This window comes from Theropithecus gelada, chromosome 7a (genome assembly GCF_003255815.1).
Source record: "Theropithecus gelada isolate Dixy chromosome 7a, Tgel_1.0, whole genome shotgun sequence".
NCBI classification, from domain to species: domain Eukaryota; kingdom Metazoa; phylum Chordata; class Mammalia; order Primates; family Cercopithecidae; genus Theropithecus; species Theropithecus gelada.
In genome coordinates, this window is record NC_037674.1 from 17083198 (window position 1) to 17098792 (window position 15595).

The 15595-nt window shown below is 39.7% G+C and overlaps 1 protein-coding gene across 3 annotated transcripts in view; it reads left to right on the forward strand.

Moving 5' to 3' along the window:
• The window catches only part of MGA (MGA, MAX dimerization protein), a 106776-nt gene that overhangs the window by 24114 nt on the left and 67067 nt on the right, over positions 1-15595 (forward strand). For all 3 annotated transcript variants that reach the window (XM_025390742.1, XM_025390744.1, XM_025390743.1), the window contains exon 3: positions 13698-14646. In XM_025390742.1, coding sequence (XP_025246527.1) covers positions 13698-14646 — 949 coding nt within the window. The remainder of the gene's footprint in view (positions 1-13697; positions 14647-15595) is intronic.

Consider the following 15595-nt stretch of genomic DNA (forward strand, 5'->3'; position numbering starts at 1 on the left):
ATGTTGGTATGGTAGTTCTCATCATTGTACTGTGCTTTATTTTTTAAAATTGAGACAGGGTTTTGCTTTGTCACCCAGGCTGGAGTGCTGCGACACAATCCATGGCTCACTGCAACCTCGGTCTCCTGGTTTCCTCAAGTGATCCTCTCACCTCAGCCTCCTGAGTAGTTGGGACTGATTACAAGTGTGCACCACCACACCTGGCTAATTTTTTATTTTTATTTTTATTTTTTGTAGAAACAAGATCTCACTGTGTTTCCCAGTTTGGTCTCGGCCTCCTGGGCTCAAGCAATCCTCCTGCCTTGGCCTGCCAAGAGCTCTTTTATTTTCTTCTGTACTCTACATTTCTCTTAATTAAAGCACTAGGTTTTTTTGTTTTTGTTTTGGAGATAGTGTCTCACTTTGTCACCCAGGCTGGAGTGCAGTGGCACCATCTTGGCTCACTGCAGCCTTGACTTCCTGGGGTCAAGTGATCATCTCACGTCAGCCCCATAGGTAGGTAGTTGGGACTACAGGCATGAACACTTGACTAATTATTTTTTGTATTTTTTGTGGAGACGGGGTTTCGCCATGTTGCCCAGGCTGGTCTCGAACTCCTGAGCTCAAGCAGTCCACCCTTCTTGCCCTCCCAAACTGCTGGGATTACAGGCATGACCCACTATGCACAGCCTAAACACCAGTTTTATTTTTTTTTCCCCCTTTCCTTTTTTTAAAAAAATTTATTTTTATTTTAAGTTCCTGGGTACATGTGCAGAATGTGCAGGTTAGTTACACAGGGCATGCTAAGCACCAGTTTTATGGAAGGTGCTATAATATTGGTGGTTCTTATGTGCACCTTTACTGCCTATATGTATGTTTAATCATAGCATCTGTTAAATTACATCATATTGTCTACTTGTCTGTCTCCCGCACTGGCTTGTAAATTTCTTGAATGTAGAGACAGTGCTTTATTTACTTTGTTAATCTCTGTGCCTAACAGAATGTCTGGCATTACTGGGCACTCAGCAAATGTTAAGTGAATGAGTTTATCAGGAGTATTTAAAACTTTCTTAACGTGTCTTAGAGTGGCTGGTATTGTCACATATTAATATATAGTGTTATTTGTTGCATTGATTACATAATGCCAACAAAAAAATCCTTTTAATTGATGTTTGTAATTCATTGATTTTTGCCTAGGTATTCTTTTGCCTAATTTATTTGGATAGAAGAGACTTCTTAGAAGAATGAAACTTAACTGTTTGTAAAATTCTCTCCCCAAGGCAAGGTTTCGTGTATTATGTATAAAGTTTTTGTTGGAAAATAGAAGAAATCCTTTCTTAGAGTGTTTATAACTTAGCAAGTTCAATTTCTCAGGAAGATGTGAAAGCAGTTATTGCAGTAGCAGCCAAGATCTAGCCTCAGGGAGTTTCCCAGCTACTGCAAACAAACTGCGTGTTGTGTGCTAAATGAAAAGAAGATAAAAAATTTTTTTCTACATTATGAGAGTTATGTCTTGAAACGCGAAGATACTGAGAGAACAATAGCAAGTTATTTAAGCATTAATCTTAAATTACTTGATATAGAATGTCATTTATATGTGATATACATAAGAACTGAGATAACTGGGAAAGGGAAAAGAGTGGGCTTGATTCTGGAAATCGATTGACTTGTGGCTTTTCTGTAGTTTTTGCTTGCTTAACCTTTAAAAAACAGATAAAGGGAAACTGGATTTTGGTAATGGCTAATAACATACATTTATTAAAAATTATTGAGTTAACACTTAAAATGCGGGTGGGTTTTTTTTTTTTTTTTTTGAGAAGGAGTCTGGCTGTGTCGCCCGGGCTGGAGTGCAGTGGCCGGATCTCAGCTCACTGCAAGCTCCGCCTTCCGGGTTTACACCATTCTCCTGCCTCAGCCTCCTGAGTAGCTGGGATTACAGGCGCCCGCCACCTCACCCGGCTAGTTTTTTGTATTTTTTAGTAGAGACGAGGTTTCACCGTGTTAGCCAGCATGGTCTCGATCTCCTGACCTCGTGATCCATCCGTCTCGGCCTCCCAAAGTGCTGGGATTACAGGCTTGAGCCACCGCGCCCGGCCAGCGGGTGGGTTTTATATTATGTAACTTATACAGTAAAGTTGTAAAAAAAATTGATAAAGAGATAGCTGTTTTCATCAGTTAAGTGAAATACGTGAAAGGGGAAAGTTTTGGTTTTCACATTTAAGTCTATGATCTATCTTGAATTATTAATAATTTTTGTACATGCTCTGAAGGGTCAGCGTTCATATTTTTCCATGCAAATGGCTAGGTACTCTAGCATCACTTATTGAAAATATTTTCTCCATTAAATTGCATTGTTGCTTAGGAAAATCAGGTGACTATATGTGTACAGGTAGGTTTATTTTATACTAAATTCTGTTCCAGTGATTTATTTGTCCATGTTTTCTATTATTTTGGGCAATACCATGCTGTCTTACTGATAGTAGGTTTATAGTAAGTCTTAGAATCTGGTAATGTAAGCCTTTGAACCTCCCATTATTTTGGTAGAATTATTCTAGGTTCTTTGTATTTCCACATAAATTTTGAGTCAGCTTGTCGGTTTCTGTGAAAAAAACCACTGGAATTGCCTTGAATAATAGATCCATTTGAAAAGACTTGATATCTTGACATCATTGAATCTTCTAATAAACATAGTGTATATCTCTGTTTATTTACATCTTATTTAGTTTATCTCAACCATAATCCATTATTTTCAGTCTTTAATTAAACTTATTCCTAGGTGCTTTAAAAACTGATCCTTGTAATTGGCATTTCAAATAATTTCCAATTTTCGCTGGGCACGGTGGCTCACGCCTGTATTCCTAGCACTTTGGGAGGCCGAGGAGGGTGGATCATGAGGTCAGGAGTTCGACACCATCCTGGCTAACACGGTGAAACCCCGTCTCGATTAAAGTTACAAAGAGAAATTAGCCGGGCGTTGTGGTGGGCGCCTGTAGTCCCAGCTACTCAGGAGGCTGAGGCAGGAGAATGGCGTGAACCTGAGAGATGGAGCTTGCAGTGAACCGAGATTGTGCCACTGCACTCCAGCCTGGGTGACAGAGCAAGACTCTTGTCTTAAAAAAAAAAAAAAAAATTCAGTTTTGATAGTATATAGAAATTCAGCTGATTTTTACTACTTTATAGATTCCTTTAGAAATTTTCTACATATGCATTGTTACCTGTGAACAAAATTAGTTTTATATCTTCTTTCCAATCTTTATGACTGTTCTCTCTCTTGCTTTATTGTATTGCTTGGACTCCCAGTACTGTGTTGAAAATAAATTTTGAGGCAGGGTGCAGTGGCTTACGCTTTTAATTCCAGCGCTTTGGTAGGCCAAGGCAGGAGAATCACTTGAGCTCAGGAGCTTGAGAACAGCCCTGGCCACATAGTGACACCCACCCAGCCCACCCCCATCTCTATAAACTTAAAAAATTAGCTGGGCATGGTGGCACACACCTCTAGGCCCAGCTACTTGAGAGTCTGAGATGGGAGGATAGCTTGAGTTGAGCCTGGGAGGTTGAGGTTGCAGTGAGCCAGGGTTGTACCACTGCATGGGCAACACAGTCAGATGCTGTCTTAAAATAAAAAAAAATTTGAGTGGTCATTCATGTCTCCTGATCTTAGAGAAACTCACTCTGTATTTTTATTGCATATTGGGTGTAGTTTTTGTGTAGTGCTCTTTATCACATTGAAATACTTTCCTACTATTACTCATTTTCCTGAGTATTGTTAAGAATGAGTATTGAATTTCATCAAATGATTTTTCTAAATCCATTGAAATATCATATGTTTTTTCCCTTTTATTTGGTTAATATGGTGAATTAACATTGATTTAGAGGGGAGGAGTGATGATGTTATACAACTCTTACATTCTTGGGCTAAACATTACCTGGCCATGATGATATCATCCTTTTTAATGTTACTGGTTTCAATTTGCTAATATTTTATTGAGGATTTTTGTACCAAATTCATGTGGGATATTTGTTTATAGTTTTATTTCTGATGTGTTAGCAGTAGGGTCATGGTTACCTCATAAAACATGTTGCAAAGTGTTCTGTTCTCTGTATGTGCTGAGTTTGTGCGAGATTGCTATTTTTTTTTTCATTATGTATTTGATAGAATTTATCAGTGAAGCCACAGAGTTTTCTTGTTGGCAGGTTTCAAATCATGACTTAAAGTTCTTTGTTTTTTTCTATTTCGTTGATTTTTCTCTCATCATTAATTCCTTTACTTGTTTTTGCTTTAATTTTCCTTAGATTAGGGTTTGGTGGACTAAGACCCATGGATCATATGTGCCTACCACTGGTTTTTACTTGGCTTGTAAGCTAAGAATGATTTTTACACTTTTCAGTAGTTGGGGGAAAAAAACAAAAGAACAGTTGTTTGTGATTGAAAATTACAGTTCAAATTTCAGTGTCCTATTTTTTGGAAGACAGTCATGCTCATTTGTTTATGTATTGTCTGTAGCGTTTTTTGTGCTAAGATGGCAGAGTTGAGTAGTTGGAGCAGAGACTGTATGGACTGCAAAGCCTAAAATTTTTACTGTTTAGCCCTTTACAGAAAAAATTTATCAACTCCTGTCTTAGATAATTTATTTAAGACTTTTTCATTTGTATATATTTTAAACTATACATTTGACTCTTGAGGACTACTTGAGGCACATTCTACACATTTGAAATGTTGATGTTTGTTATTGATTTGTAGTTTGATTCCATTGTTGTCAAAGAATATATGGCTTAAGGCCGGGCGCGGTGGCTCAAGCCTGTAATCCCAGCACTTTGGGAGGCCGAGGCGGGTGGATCACGAGGTCAGGAGATCGAGACTATCCTGGCTAACACGGTGAAACCCCGTCTCTACTAAAAATACAAAAAATTAGCCGGGCGTGGTAGCGGGCGCCTGTAGTCCCAGCTACTTGGGAGGCTGAGGCGGGAGAATGGCGTGAACCCAGGGGGCGGAGCTTGCAGTGAGCCGAGATCACGCCACTGCACTCCAGCCTGGGAGACACAGCGAGACTCCGTCTCAAAAAAAAAAAAAAAAAAAAAAGAATATATGGCTTAAAATCTTTGGATATTTATCAAGGGTTTGCTTTATTGTCTAGCATGTGATCTGTTTCTAATTGATACTTCATGTATACTTGAAAAGGATGTGTGTATTGTACAGTTGTTGGATATAATGATCTATAAAGGCTTATCAAGTAAGTTTGATTGATAGTATTATTCAGTTCTTCTGCTTCCTGGTTTTTTTAATGTCAGTTACTGAGAAAGATGGGTTAAAATCTCCTACTATAGTTGTGGATTTGTCTGTTTCTCTTTTTGGTACTGTGGATTTTTGCTTCAAATATTTTGAAGCTATATGATTTAGGTACATACACTTCTGGGTTGTTAATGTTTTCTTGGTGAATTGAGCTCATAAAGTTTTAATTATGTGCCTCTTTATCTCTGATAAAACTCCTTATTTATTTTATTTTTATTTTGTTTTGAGATGGAGTCTCGCTCTGTTGCTGAGGCTGGAGTGCAATGGCGCGATCTCGGCTCACTGCAACATCGGCTTCCTGGGTTCAAGTGATTCTCCTGCCTCAGCTTCCCAAGTAGCTGGGATTACAGGCAGGCACTACCATGCCTAGCTAATTTTTTGTATTTTAGTAGAGATGGGGTTTCACCGTGTTGCCCAGGTCGAACTCCTGACCTCAAGTGATCCACCCGCCTTGTCCTACCAGAGTACTGAGATTACAGACATGAGCTACCTACCGCGCCTGGCCTGAAACTCCTTATTTTAAAGTCTACTTTGTTTGATGTTATTGAGCCATATTGGTTTCCTTCTGATAAGTTTTTGCATAGTTTATCTTTTTCCCTCCTTGTATTTTAATTCTTCTTCCTTGAATTTATGTTGCAACTCTTTTAAATAGCTTATAGTTGGACTTGTTTCTTTATCCCCTGTTACAATTGGACTGTTTTGTTCATTTACATTTAATGCCATTACTTATGTAGCTGAGTTTTAACCATGTCATTCTTACTATTTCCTGCTTCTCTTATCTGTTTATCTTTCTCTGTTTTTGTGTGAATTGAGCTTTTCAAATTTCATTTATATAAACATTACCTCTTTGTAATTTTTTTAGTGGTTGCATTTGTCTACTCAGGCTGCAGTAACAAAATATCATAGATTGGCTGGCTTAAGCAACAGAAGTTTTTTTTTTTCCCACAGTTCTAGAGGCTAGAAAGTCCAAGATCAAAGTTCTGGCAGGGTTTGGTTTTTCATGTCTCATCTTGGCTTACATATATAGCTGCTTTCTTGCTATGTCCACATATAGGGGGAGCGGGGGATGTCTCTTTTCCTCTTCGTATCAGCCCACCATCCTGTTGGATTAGGGTCCCACCCTTAAAACATCTTTTAACCCTAATTTTCTCATAAAGCCCTGTTTGGGCTTCCACATACAAATTTGGTGGGGGACACAATTCAGTATATAGCAGTGGTTATATGAATTACAATGTGCATCCTTAATTTATTGAATATAATTTGAATACGAACTGCTAATGCAGTTATAGTTGATGTCCTTCTATGTGATATAAGCCTCTAAACTTTGTTACTTTATTTGCTTTAAACAGTCAGTAGTCGGTGTGTGTCCTCTCCCTCTCTCTGACTCGCTCTCACCCTCTTGCCTTCCCTTGCCTTCCCTCCCTCTTCCTCTCCCTACCTCTTTCCCTCCCTTCTCCCTTCTCTTTCCTCCCTTCCTTTCTCCCTTTCTCCTTCTCTCCCTCTCTCCTTCTCCTCTCCCTCTTTCCCTCTCTCCTTAAAAATAAAAAGAAATCAGTCAGTAGTCGTTTAAATAATATAAGAAAAAGTCTTTTATATCTACTTATTTATTTATTTATTTTCATTTGTTTCTGGATCTGTGTTTATTTTGGTTCATTTTTTTTCTTTTCTTTTTTTTTTTGTTTGAGATAGGATCTCACTCTGTCGCCCAGGCTGGAGTGCTGTGGTGCTATCTCAGCTCACTGCAACCTCTGCCTACCAGGTTCAGGTGATTCTCCTGCCTTAGCCTCCCGAGTAGCTGGGACTACAGGTGTGCACCACCACGCCTGACTAATTTTTGTATTTTTAGTAGAGACAGGGTTTTGCCATGTTGGCCAGGCTGGTCTTGAACTCCTGGCCTCAAGTGATCCATCCACCTCAGCCTCAGTCACCACACCTGGCCCATATTGTTTCATTTTCTAACAGTCTGAAGAACTTCCTTTAAGAGTTATTTTTTAAAAAACTTTTAAAAAATTGAGATATAATTCACATACAATAAAATCTACGTAAAATTCACCCACCAACTGAAAGTGTAGAGTTCAATGGTTTTTAATATATTCACAGGATTGTGCAACCATTACTTCAGTGCTGCAGTCAGTTTTAGGACATTCTCAGCACCCCAGGAAGAAAACTCATTAAAGTAACTTCCCATTTTCCCTCAGCTACTCTCAAGCTCCACCCAATCCAACACAACCACCTGTCTGTCTCTGTAGATTTGCGTATTTTGGATATTTTATATAAATGGTATCATTTAATATGTGGTCTTTCGTGCCTAACTTGTTTTACTTAAACTTGATGTTTTTAAGATTCATCCATGTGTAGCATGTATCTGTACTTTGTTTCTTTTTATTGTCAAATAATATTTTATTGTGTGGACATTGCCACATTTTATTTATTCATCAGGTGGACAGTAAGGTTTTCAGTTTTTGGCTGTTATGAATAATGTTGCTGTGAACATTTGTGTACAAGTCTTTGCGTGAACACAGTTTTTTTGTGTTGAAAAGACCATTTTTTCCTCTGTTGAATTGTCTTGGCACCTTGGCAATTGAATCAGTTGACATAAATGTGGGCATTTGTTTCTGGACTTGCAATTCCGTTAGTTGATCTGTGTATCTAGTCTTATGTCAGTATCACACTGCTGACTGGGCACGGTGGATCATGCTTATAATCTCAGCACTTTGGGAGGCCAAGGCAGGAGGATAGCTTGAGCACAGGAGTTTGAGACCAGTCTGGCCAACATGGTGAAACCCCGTCTCTACTAAAGAGAACCTGTCTCTACAAAAAAATAAAAATAATAGCTGAGTGGTGCGGTGGTATGTGTCTGTAGTCCCAGCTACTCGAGAGGCTAAAGTGGGAGGATCACTTGTTTCCAGGAATTTGAGGTTGCAGTGACGTATGACAGCGCCATTGCACTCTAGCCTGGGCAACAGAGTAGGACCTTGTCTCAAAACCCAACCAAACCAATAGACACACTGTCTTAATTACTGTAGCTTTGTAATAAGCTGAAACCTGGGAGTGTGAGTCCTCTGAGAACTTTGTTTCTAATTTTCAAGACTGCTTTGGTTTTTTTGGTGAATCCCTTGCATTTTCATGTGAATTTTAGGGTCAGTTTGTTTGTCGCTTTAAAAAAAAAAAAAAGTCACAGATAGGATTTTGGTAGATATTGCATTGAATTTGTAGATCACTTTAGGGATTATTGCTGTTTTACCAATATGAAATATTTTTTTCCCATAAACGTGGGATATTTTTCTATTTATTTTGGTCTTTGTTTCAACAATGTGTTATAGTTTTCTATGTATAAGTCTTGAACTTCTTTTGTTAAATTTATTCCTATTTTATTCTTGTTGATGCTATTATAAAATGGAATTATTTTCTCATTTCACTTTTGATATTCATTGCTAGTTTGTAGAAAAACTATTTGTGTGTGTGTGTGTCTTGGATCCTGGAATCTTGGTAAACTGATTAGTTGTAATAGTTCTTTAGCGAATTCTTTAGTATTTTCCATATACAAGGTCATGTTACCTGTGAATAGAGTTAGTTTTGCTTTTTCCTCTTCAATCTGGATGCCTTTTATTTCTTTTTCTTGCCTAATCATCCTGATAGAATCTCTAGTACAAGTAAGTAGAAGTGGCAAGAACCGATATCTTTGTCTTATTTCTGAGCTGAGGAGTATTTTTATGCAGTCTAAATGATCTCAGCTGTCCAAAAATGTCTTCAAGTTTAAAGGCTTCTTTTGATAGATATAGAACATTAGATTGGGAGTTTTTCTTTCAACACTTCGTGATGTGGGGTAAAGTATATTGTCTTCTGACTTTCCAGTGAGTCACTAGTGAGTCTGTTGTTCTTTTTGTTGTTCCTCCAGTGTAATGTCTGTTTTTCCCTCTGCTGCTTTCAGGATTTTTTGCTTCGTCTTTCATTTTCAGCAGCCTGACCTTGATGTGCCTAGATAATGACTTTTTTTTTTTTTTTTTTTTTTTTTTGAGACGGAGTCTCGCTCTGTCGCCCAGGCTGGAGTGCAGTGGCCGGATCTCAGCTCACTGCAAGCTCCGCCTCCCGGGTTCACGCCATTCTCCTGCCTCAGCCTCCCGAGTAGCTGGGACTACAGGCGCCCGCCACCTCGCCCGGCTAGTTTTTTTTTGTATTTCTTAATAGAGACGGGGTTTCACCGAGTTAGCCAGGATGGTCTCCATCTCCTGACCTCGTGATCCGCCCATCTCGGCCTCCCAAAGTGCTGGGATTACAGGCTTGAGCCACCGCGCCCGGCCTAGATAATGACTTTTTTTTTTCCTTCTGTTTGTCCCTCATTGTTGCTTACTGAGCTTGGATCTGTGGGATAAAATCTTTTGCTTTTGAAGATTTTTGTTCATTTTCTTTTCAAGTATTTCTTCACTTTGTTTCTCTTGTCTTTTTGGAAGGGCGGTTACTAGTATGTTAGATCATTTCATGTTGTCCCAGAGATCTCTGACACGGTTTGTTTTTGTTTGTTTGTTTCTCTGTCCTTCTAGTCGAGGTGATTTCAAGTGGCTTCCTATTTCTGTAAATTTCAGCTCACCTCACGTTTCAGCTGTGTCAAAGGAGGAGTGATTGGTCTTCTATCCCTGGCAGGACCTTAGGACCTAAGCATTGGTAGACTACATGTTCTCTTATTTCCAGGGCAGCCTTTCTGCGGCACGCTGTTTATTCTGCAGAAGTCCTCTGGAGTGGGTGGTAATTGGACAGCAGTGAGAACTAGTTTTCTATTTGGGGTCCTCGAGATTCTGCCCATGCTCGGGCATTAAAAGTTGGTTTTTCCGTGGTTTTGCAGATCCTTTGCCTATAGTTGCTTTTTTCTCTCCTTACTCTATGTTCACGCAGTGCAAATGCTGCTTAGGGTTGAAAGCAGTAGCTATCTCCAGTCACCTAGGGAAGGCTAGTCCCCTTCTGTAATTCACTTCATTTAGACGTATTTATGTCCAAATGTTTTCAGTATCTTGTAAGAAAAATAATTTAGTGTCTTCTCATTGTTATGGCAAAAGTGATGATCTTTTGTGATCTTCCACATTCTAATTGGAGGTGGAAATCTTCCACTAGAGGATTTTCTTTTTCTTTTCTTTTCTTTTTTTTTTTTTTTTTTTTTTAGTTTGAGACGGAGTCTCACTCTGTTGCCCAGGCTGAAGTGCAGTGGTGCAACCTCTGCCTCCCAAGTTCAAGCAATTTTCCTGCCTTAGCCTCCTGAGTAGTTGGGACTAGAGGTGTGCACCACAAAGCCTGCCTTTTTTTTTTTTTTTTTTTTTTTTTTGGAGACCAAGTCTCGCTCTGTTGCCCAGGCGGGAGTGCAGTGGTGTGATCTCAGCTCACTGCAACCTCTGCCTCCTAGATTCAAGCGATTTTCCTGCCTCAGCCTCCCGAGTAGCTGGAATTACAGGTGTGCGCCACTGCACCCGGCTAATTTTTTGTATTTTTAGTAGAGACGGGGTTTTACCATGTTGGTCAGGCTGGTCTTGAACACCTAACCTCAGTTAATCCGCCCGCATCAGCCTCCCAAAGTGCTAGGATTATAGGTGTGAGTCACTGCACCCAGCCTATTGTTTTAGTAGAGATGGGTTTCACCATGTTGCCCCCAGAGTGGTCTCAAACTCCTGAGCTCAGGCAATCTGCCTGCCTCTGCCTCCCAGAGGGTTAGAATTACAGACGTGAGCCACCACACCCGGCTTCTATTGGAGGATTTTGAAGTAAGGTTAAAATCCAAGTAGAAATTGTGGCCGGGCGCGGTGGCTCAAGCCTGTAATCCCAGCACTTTGGGAGGCTGAGACGGGCGGATCACAAGGTCAGGAGATCGAGACCATCCTGGCTAACATGGTGAAACCCCGTCTCTACTAAAAATACAAAAAACTAGCCGGGCGAGGTGGCGGGCGCCTGTAGTCCCAGCTACTCGGGAGGCTGAGGCAGGAGAATGGCATAAACCCGGGAGGCAGAGCTTGCAGTGAGCTGAGATCCGGCCACTGCACTCCAGCCTGGGCGACAGAGCGAGACTCCGTCTCAAAAAAAAAAAAAAAAAAAAAAAAAGAAATTGTGCAAGGAACAAGTAACTACACATTCATGTAGTAATTGCTAGTGCCTATTTTAAGTTTTATAAAGTTTTACAAAGACAGTGACTTTAATTGGGTTAGCAAGTAGTGAAAAAAATAGTGCTTCATTCATTAATGATGGATTGGTGTTGAAAATGTATTTTATTGGACAGAGACACTAATATTTTCCGTGTGATTGGATCCTATGGAGTATAATGTAGGTTATTGTTTAAGATGAGGCTGAAATGGCTGAAGATAAATTATATTGGGCTTTGAAAAACATCCCAGATACTTTTTTCTTTAGTTTCAGAAGCCTTTGAAATGCTTTTGAACAGGCAAGTAATGTAAATATAGTTCAATATTTTAGGGAGATAAATTAGGTAATAAAAGTAATGGATGTGAAAATATCTTGATTGGGGGTATTTAATTTTATTGCCTTTTCTTGTGATTTTGCCCCTCAAATCACTGCCTTGCTGGCTTTTTGATGTCTTCAAATAGATTTTAAGAAATATTCTGGGGGGAAAAAACTGTTTAGTGTAACTTTTCTAGTTCTAAGTGGAGGAGGGTCAGTCTGCTCTGAGCTATTTCACACTACTAATGGAAACCTACCTACCTAACTTTTAAAAAAGTGACTAGGCTGGGCGTGGTGGCTCACGCCTGTAATCCCAGCACTTTGGGAGGCCGAGATGGACAGATCATGAGGTTATGAGTTCGAGACCAGCCTGGCCAACATGGTAAAACCCTATTGCTACTAAAAATACAAAAATTAGCCGGGCGTGGTGGTGCATGCCTATAATCCCAGCTACTCAGGAGGCCGAGGCAGGAGAATTGTTTGAACTTTGGAGGTGAAGGTTGCAGTGAGTTGAGATCATGCCACTGGACTCGAGTCTGGGTGACAGAGCAAGACTCCATCTCAGAGAAAAAAAAAGTGACTGATCAGAGGAAAATATTTTAGTTGCATAAATGCTGTTTTCTTATTTTTAAAATTTTAAAATTTTTATTTATTTATTTTAGAGGAGGCGTCCTGCTCTGTTGCCCATGCTTTAGTTCAGGGTGTGATTGTAGCTCACTGCAGCCTTGAACTCCTGGGCACAAGCAGTTCTGGCACCTCAGTTCTTCTGAATAGCTGCTACTACAGGCATGTGCCACCATGCCTGGCTATAAATGCTATTTTCAGTCATAGACTTTGAACTATTTAAAAAAAAAATGCCCACAGTCCCTTGTTACATACATATTATTTGTTAGTGAATATATATATAGTGGGTGTGTATAGTTTTTCTCAAAGCAGTTTTCATCCTGCTTTCCTGTACTGCTAACATGTTGACTTGTATGGGTATTTTGGTGGGGGGAAATGAGAGGTGCAGTTTTGGAATTTCTGAAGCTGAGAATTCTAATTCCAGTCGTATTACTTTATGTGGAATCTTTTTTTTCTTTTTTTTTTTTTTGAGACAGGGTCTCGCTCTGTCGCCAGGCTGGAGTGCAGTGGCGTGATCTCGGCTCACTGCAACCTCCGCTTCCCGGGTTCAAGCGATTATTCTGCCTCAGCCTCCCAAGTAGCTGGGACTACTGGCATGTGCTGCCACGCCCAGCTGGTTTTTCTAGTTTTAGTAGAGACGGGGTTTTACCATGTTGGCCAGAATGGTCTCAATCTCTTAACCTTGTGATCCGCCTGCCTCGGCCTCCCAAAGGGATTACAGGCGTGAGCCATTACACCTGTTATGTGGAATCTTAACCCAATTTTTTATTTCTACTATTTCTTTTATTTCTCAAGATACATTGATATAGTTCTTAGACTTTTAATGGCTGATTGGGAGGGAGGGGGAAACTAGATGTTTATGTTGCTTTTTGATGAATTAATACACAATATATCTGGATCATACGTATTTGCCTTCAACTGCTCTATCTTTTATTTTGGAAGAATTAGTGGTGAAATCTTTATATTGAAAGTGAGTTTTTCAATTTTAAAGTTGAAAAATCACCTGGCAACATCAAGACTATACTAAAAACCAGTGAATTGTATATTCTAAAATAGCTGAAATATTATGTTTTATGTTATGTGAATTTAATCTCAAACATACAGGAAAATATCAGCTGGCAGTTTGATGGCCCTTTCCTGTTTGTTGCAATTCTTAGTTGTGATGGATGTGTGTTTGCTTTACAGGGTTGTTAATCATCATGTGGATTTTTAGAGTTTTTTAGTGTTTTTGAGGAATGACTCAGGAAATCTGATGTATTACTTGGATTCCTAACATCTTTTTTTTTTTTTTTTTTTTTTTCCCCCTCTTTGAGTCTTGTTTATGGATCATTTTGTACTTTTAAAATCCCTTTCTCCCCTCTCTCTCCAGTCTTATTGCCAGCAATTTTGAAGATGACTCCCATGTAGCCTCACCATTAGACCAGAATGGAAGCTTCAATGTTGTTATTAAAGAGGAACCTCTAGATGATTACGACTACGAACTTGGTGAGTGCCCAGAAGGGGTCACTGTGAAACAGGAAGAGACAGATGAAGAGACAGATGTATACTCAAACAGTGATGATGATCCTATACTAGAGAAACAGCTAAAGAGGCACAATAAAGTTGACAACGCAGAAGCTGACCATCTATCTTCTAAATGGCTTCCAAGCAGCCCATCAGGTGTTGCTAAAGCTAAAATGTTCAAATTAGACACTGGAAAGATGCCAGTAGTCTATCTGGAGCCCTGTGCTGTCACTAGAAGCACAGTGAAGATTTCCGAACTCCCTGATAACATGCTTTCCACATCTCGAAAGGATAAATCTTCTATGTTGGCAGAATTGGAATATTTGCCTACATACATTGAAAATTCCAGTGAGACTGCCTTCTGCTTAGGCAAGGAATCAGAAAATGGTCTTAGAAAACATTCATCAGATCTCCGAGTGGTACAAAAATATCCCTTACTGAAAGACTCTCAGTGGAAATATCCTGATATATCTGATAGCATTAACACAGAAGGAATACTTGACAGTTCAAAGGGTTCAGTTGGAGACTTACTTTCAGGAAAAGAGGACTTGGGCAGAAAGAGAACAACTATGCTTAAGACTGCAACACCCCCAAAGGTAGTGAATGCTAATCAGAATGCCTCTCCAAATGTCTCTGGAAAAAGAGGAAGGCCACGAAAATTGAAACTCTGTAAGGCAGGACGACCACCTAAAAACACAGGAAAGTCTTTAATTTCTACAAAGAATACACCTGTAGGCCCTGGGAGTACTTTTCCAGATGTGAAGCCTGATCTGGAAGATGTGGATGGTGTTCTCTTTGTTTCCTTTGAATCAAAGGTAAGATTGTAATTTTCAGGATTCTTTTAAAGGCTAATTAGTTGCACTTGAATTGTATACTGGCTTGTAACTAACTCGATTTGGAATCTAGTTTTGTGACATCTATTTGTGAGGGTGTATGGGTGGGTGGAGTTGGGAGGGAAGTGTCTCCAAAATGTTTGGTTTAGTTAATAAGAATAACTTAAGATACTTCATTTGAATAGACTTAAAAAATTATATCTTAGATTTCAGTTCATGATTTTTGCATAGCTGTGTTTAAAAAAAATCTTCGGGTCTTACTGGAATTATCATCATTATGGATTTTGGAAAGGCCTAAAAATACATGAAATATTTACTAGCTCTTTGGCGACACTCCATTTCTTTTACCTCCTGGTTTTCTTTTCTTTTTTTTTTTTTTGAGACAGAGTTCTCGCTCTGTTGCCCAGGCTGGAGTTCAGTGGCGCGATCTCAGCTCACTGCAATCTCTGTCTCCCGGGTCAAGCCGTCCTCGTGCCCCAGCCTCATGAGTAGCTGGGATTACAGGCGTGTGCCACCACACCCAGCTAGTTTTTGTAATTTTGGTAGAGACGGGGTTTTGCCATGTTGGCCAGCTGGTTTCGAACTTCTGACCTCCAACAATCTGCCTGCTTCAGCCTCCCCAAAGTGCTGGGATTACATGCATGGGCCACTGCTCCCGTCCCCGGTTTTCAATAGTAGTAGTAGAGTACCATTGGAGAACCAAATATTAATAGTCATCTTAACTCTGCTGTCTTACACATTGACAGTCTCTCTATTCCACTCTGACTCTTCAACCAGATTATTTTTCTTTGAAATTTTTATAGAAGCCTAGTCTTTCTTTTTTTCTTTTTTCTTTTCTTTTCTTTTTTTTTTTTTTTTTGAGATGGAGTCTCGGTCTGTTGCTCAGGCTGGAGTGCAGTAGTGCAATCTCGGCTCACTGCAAGCTCCCCCT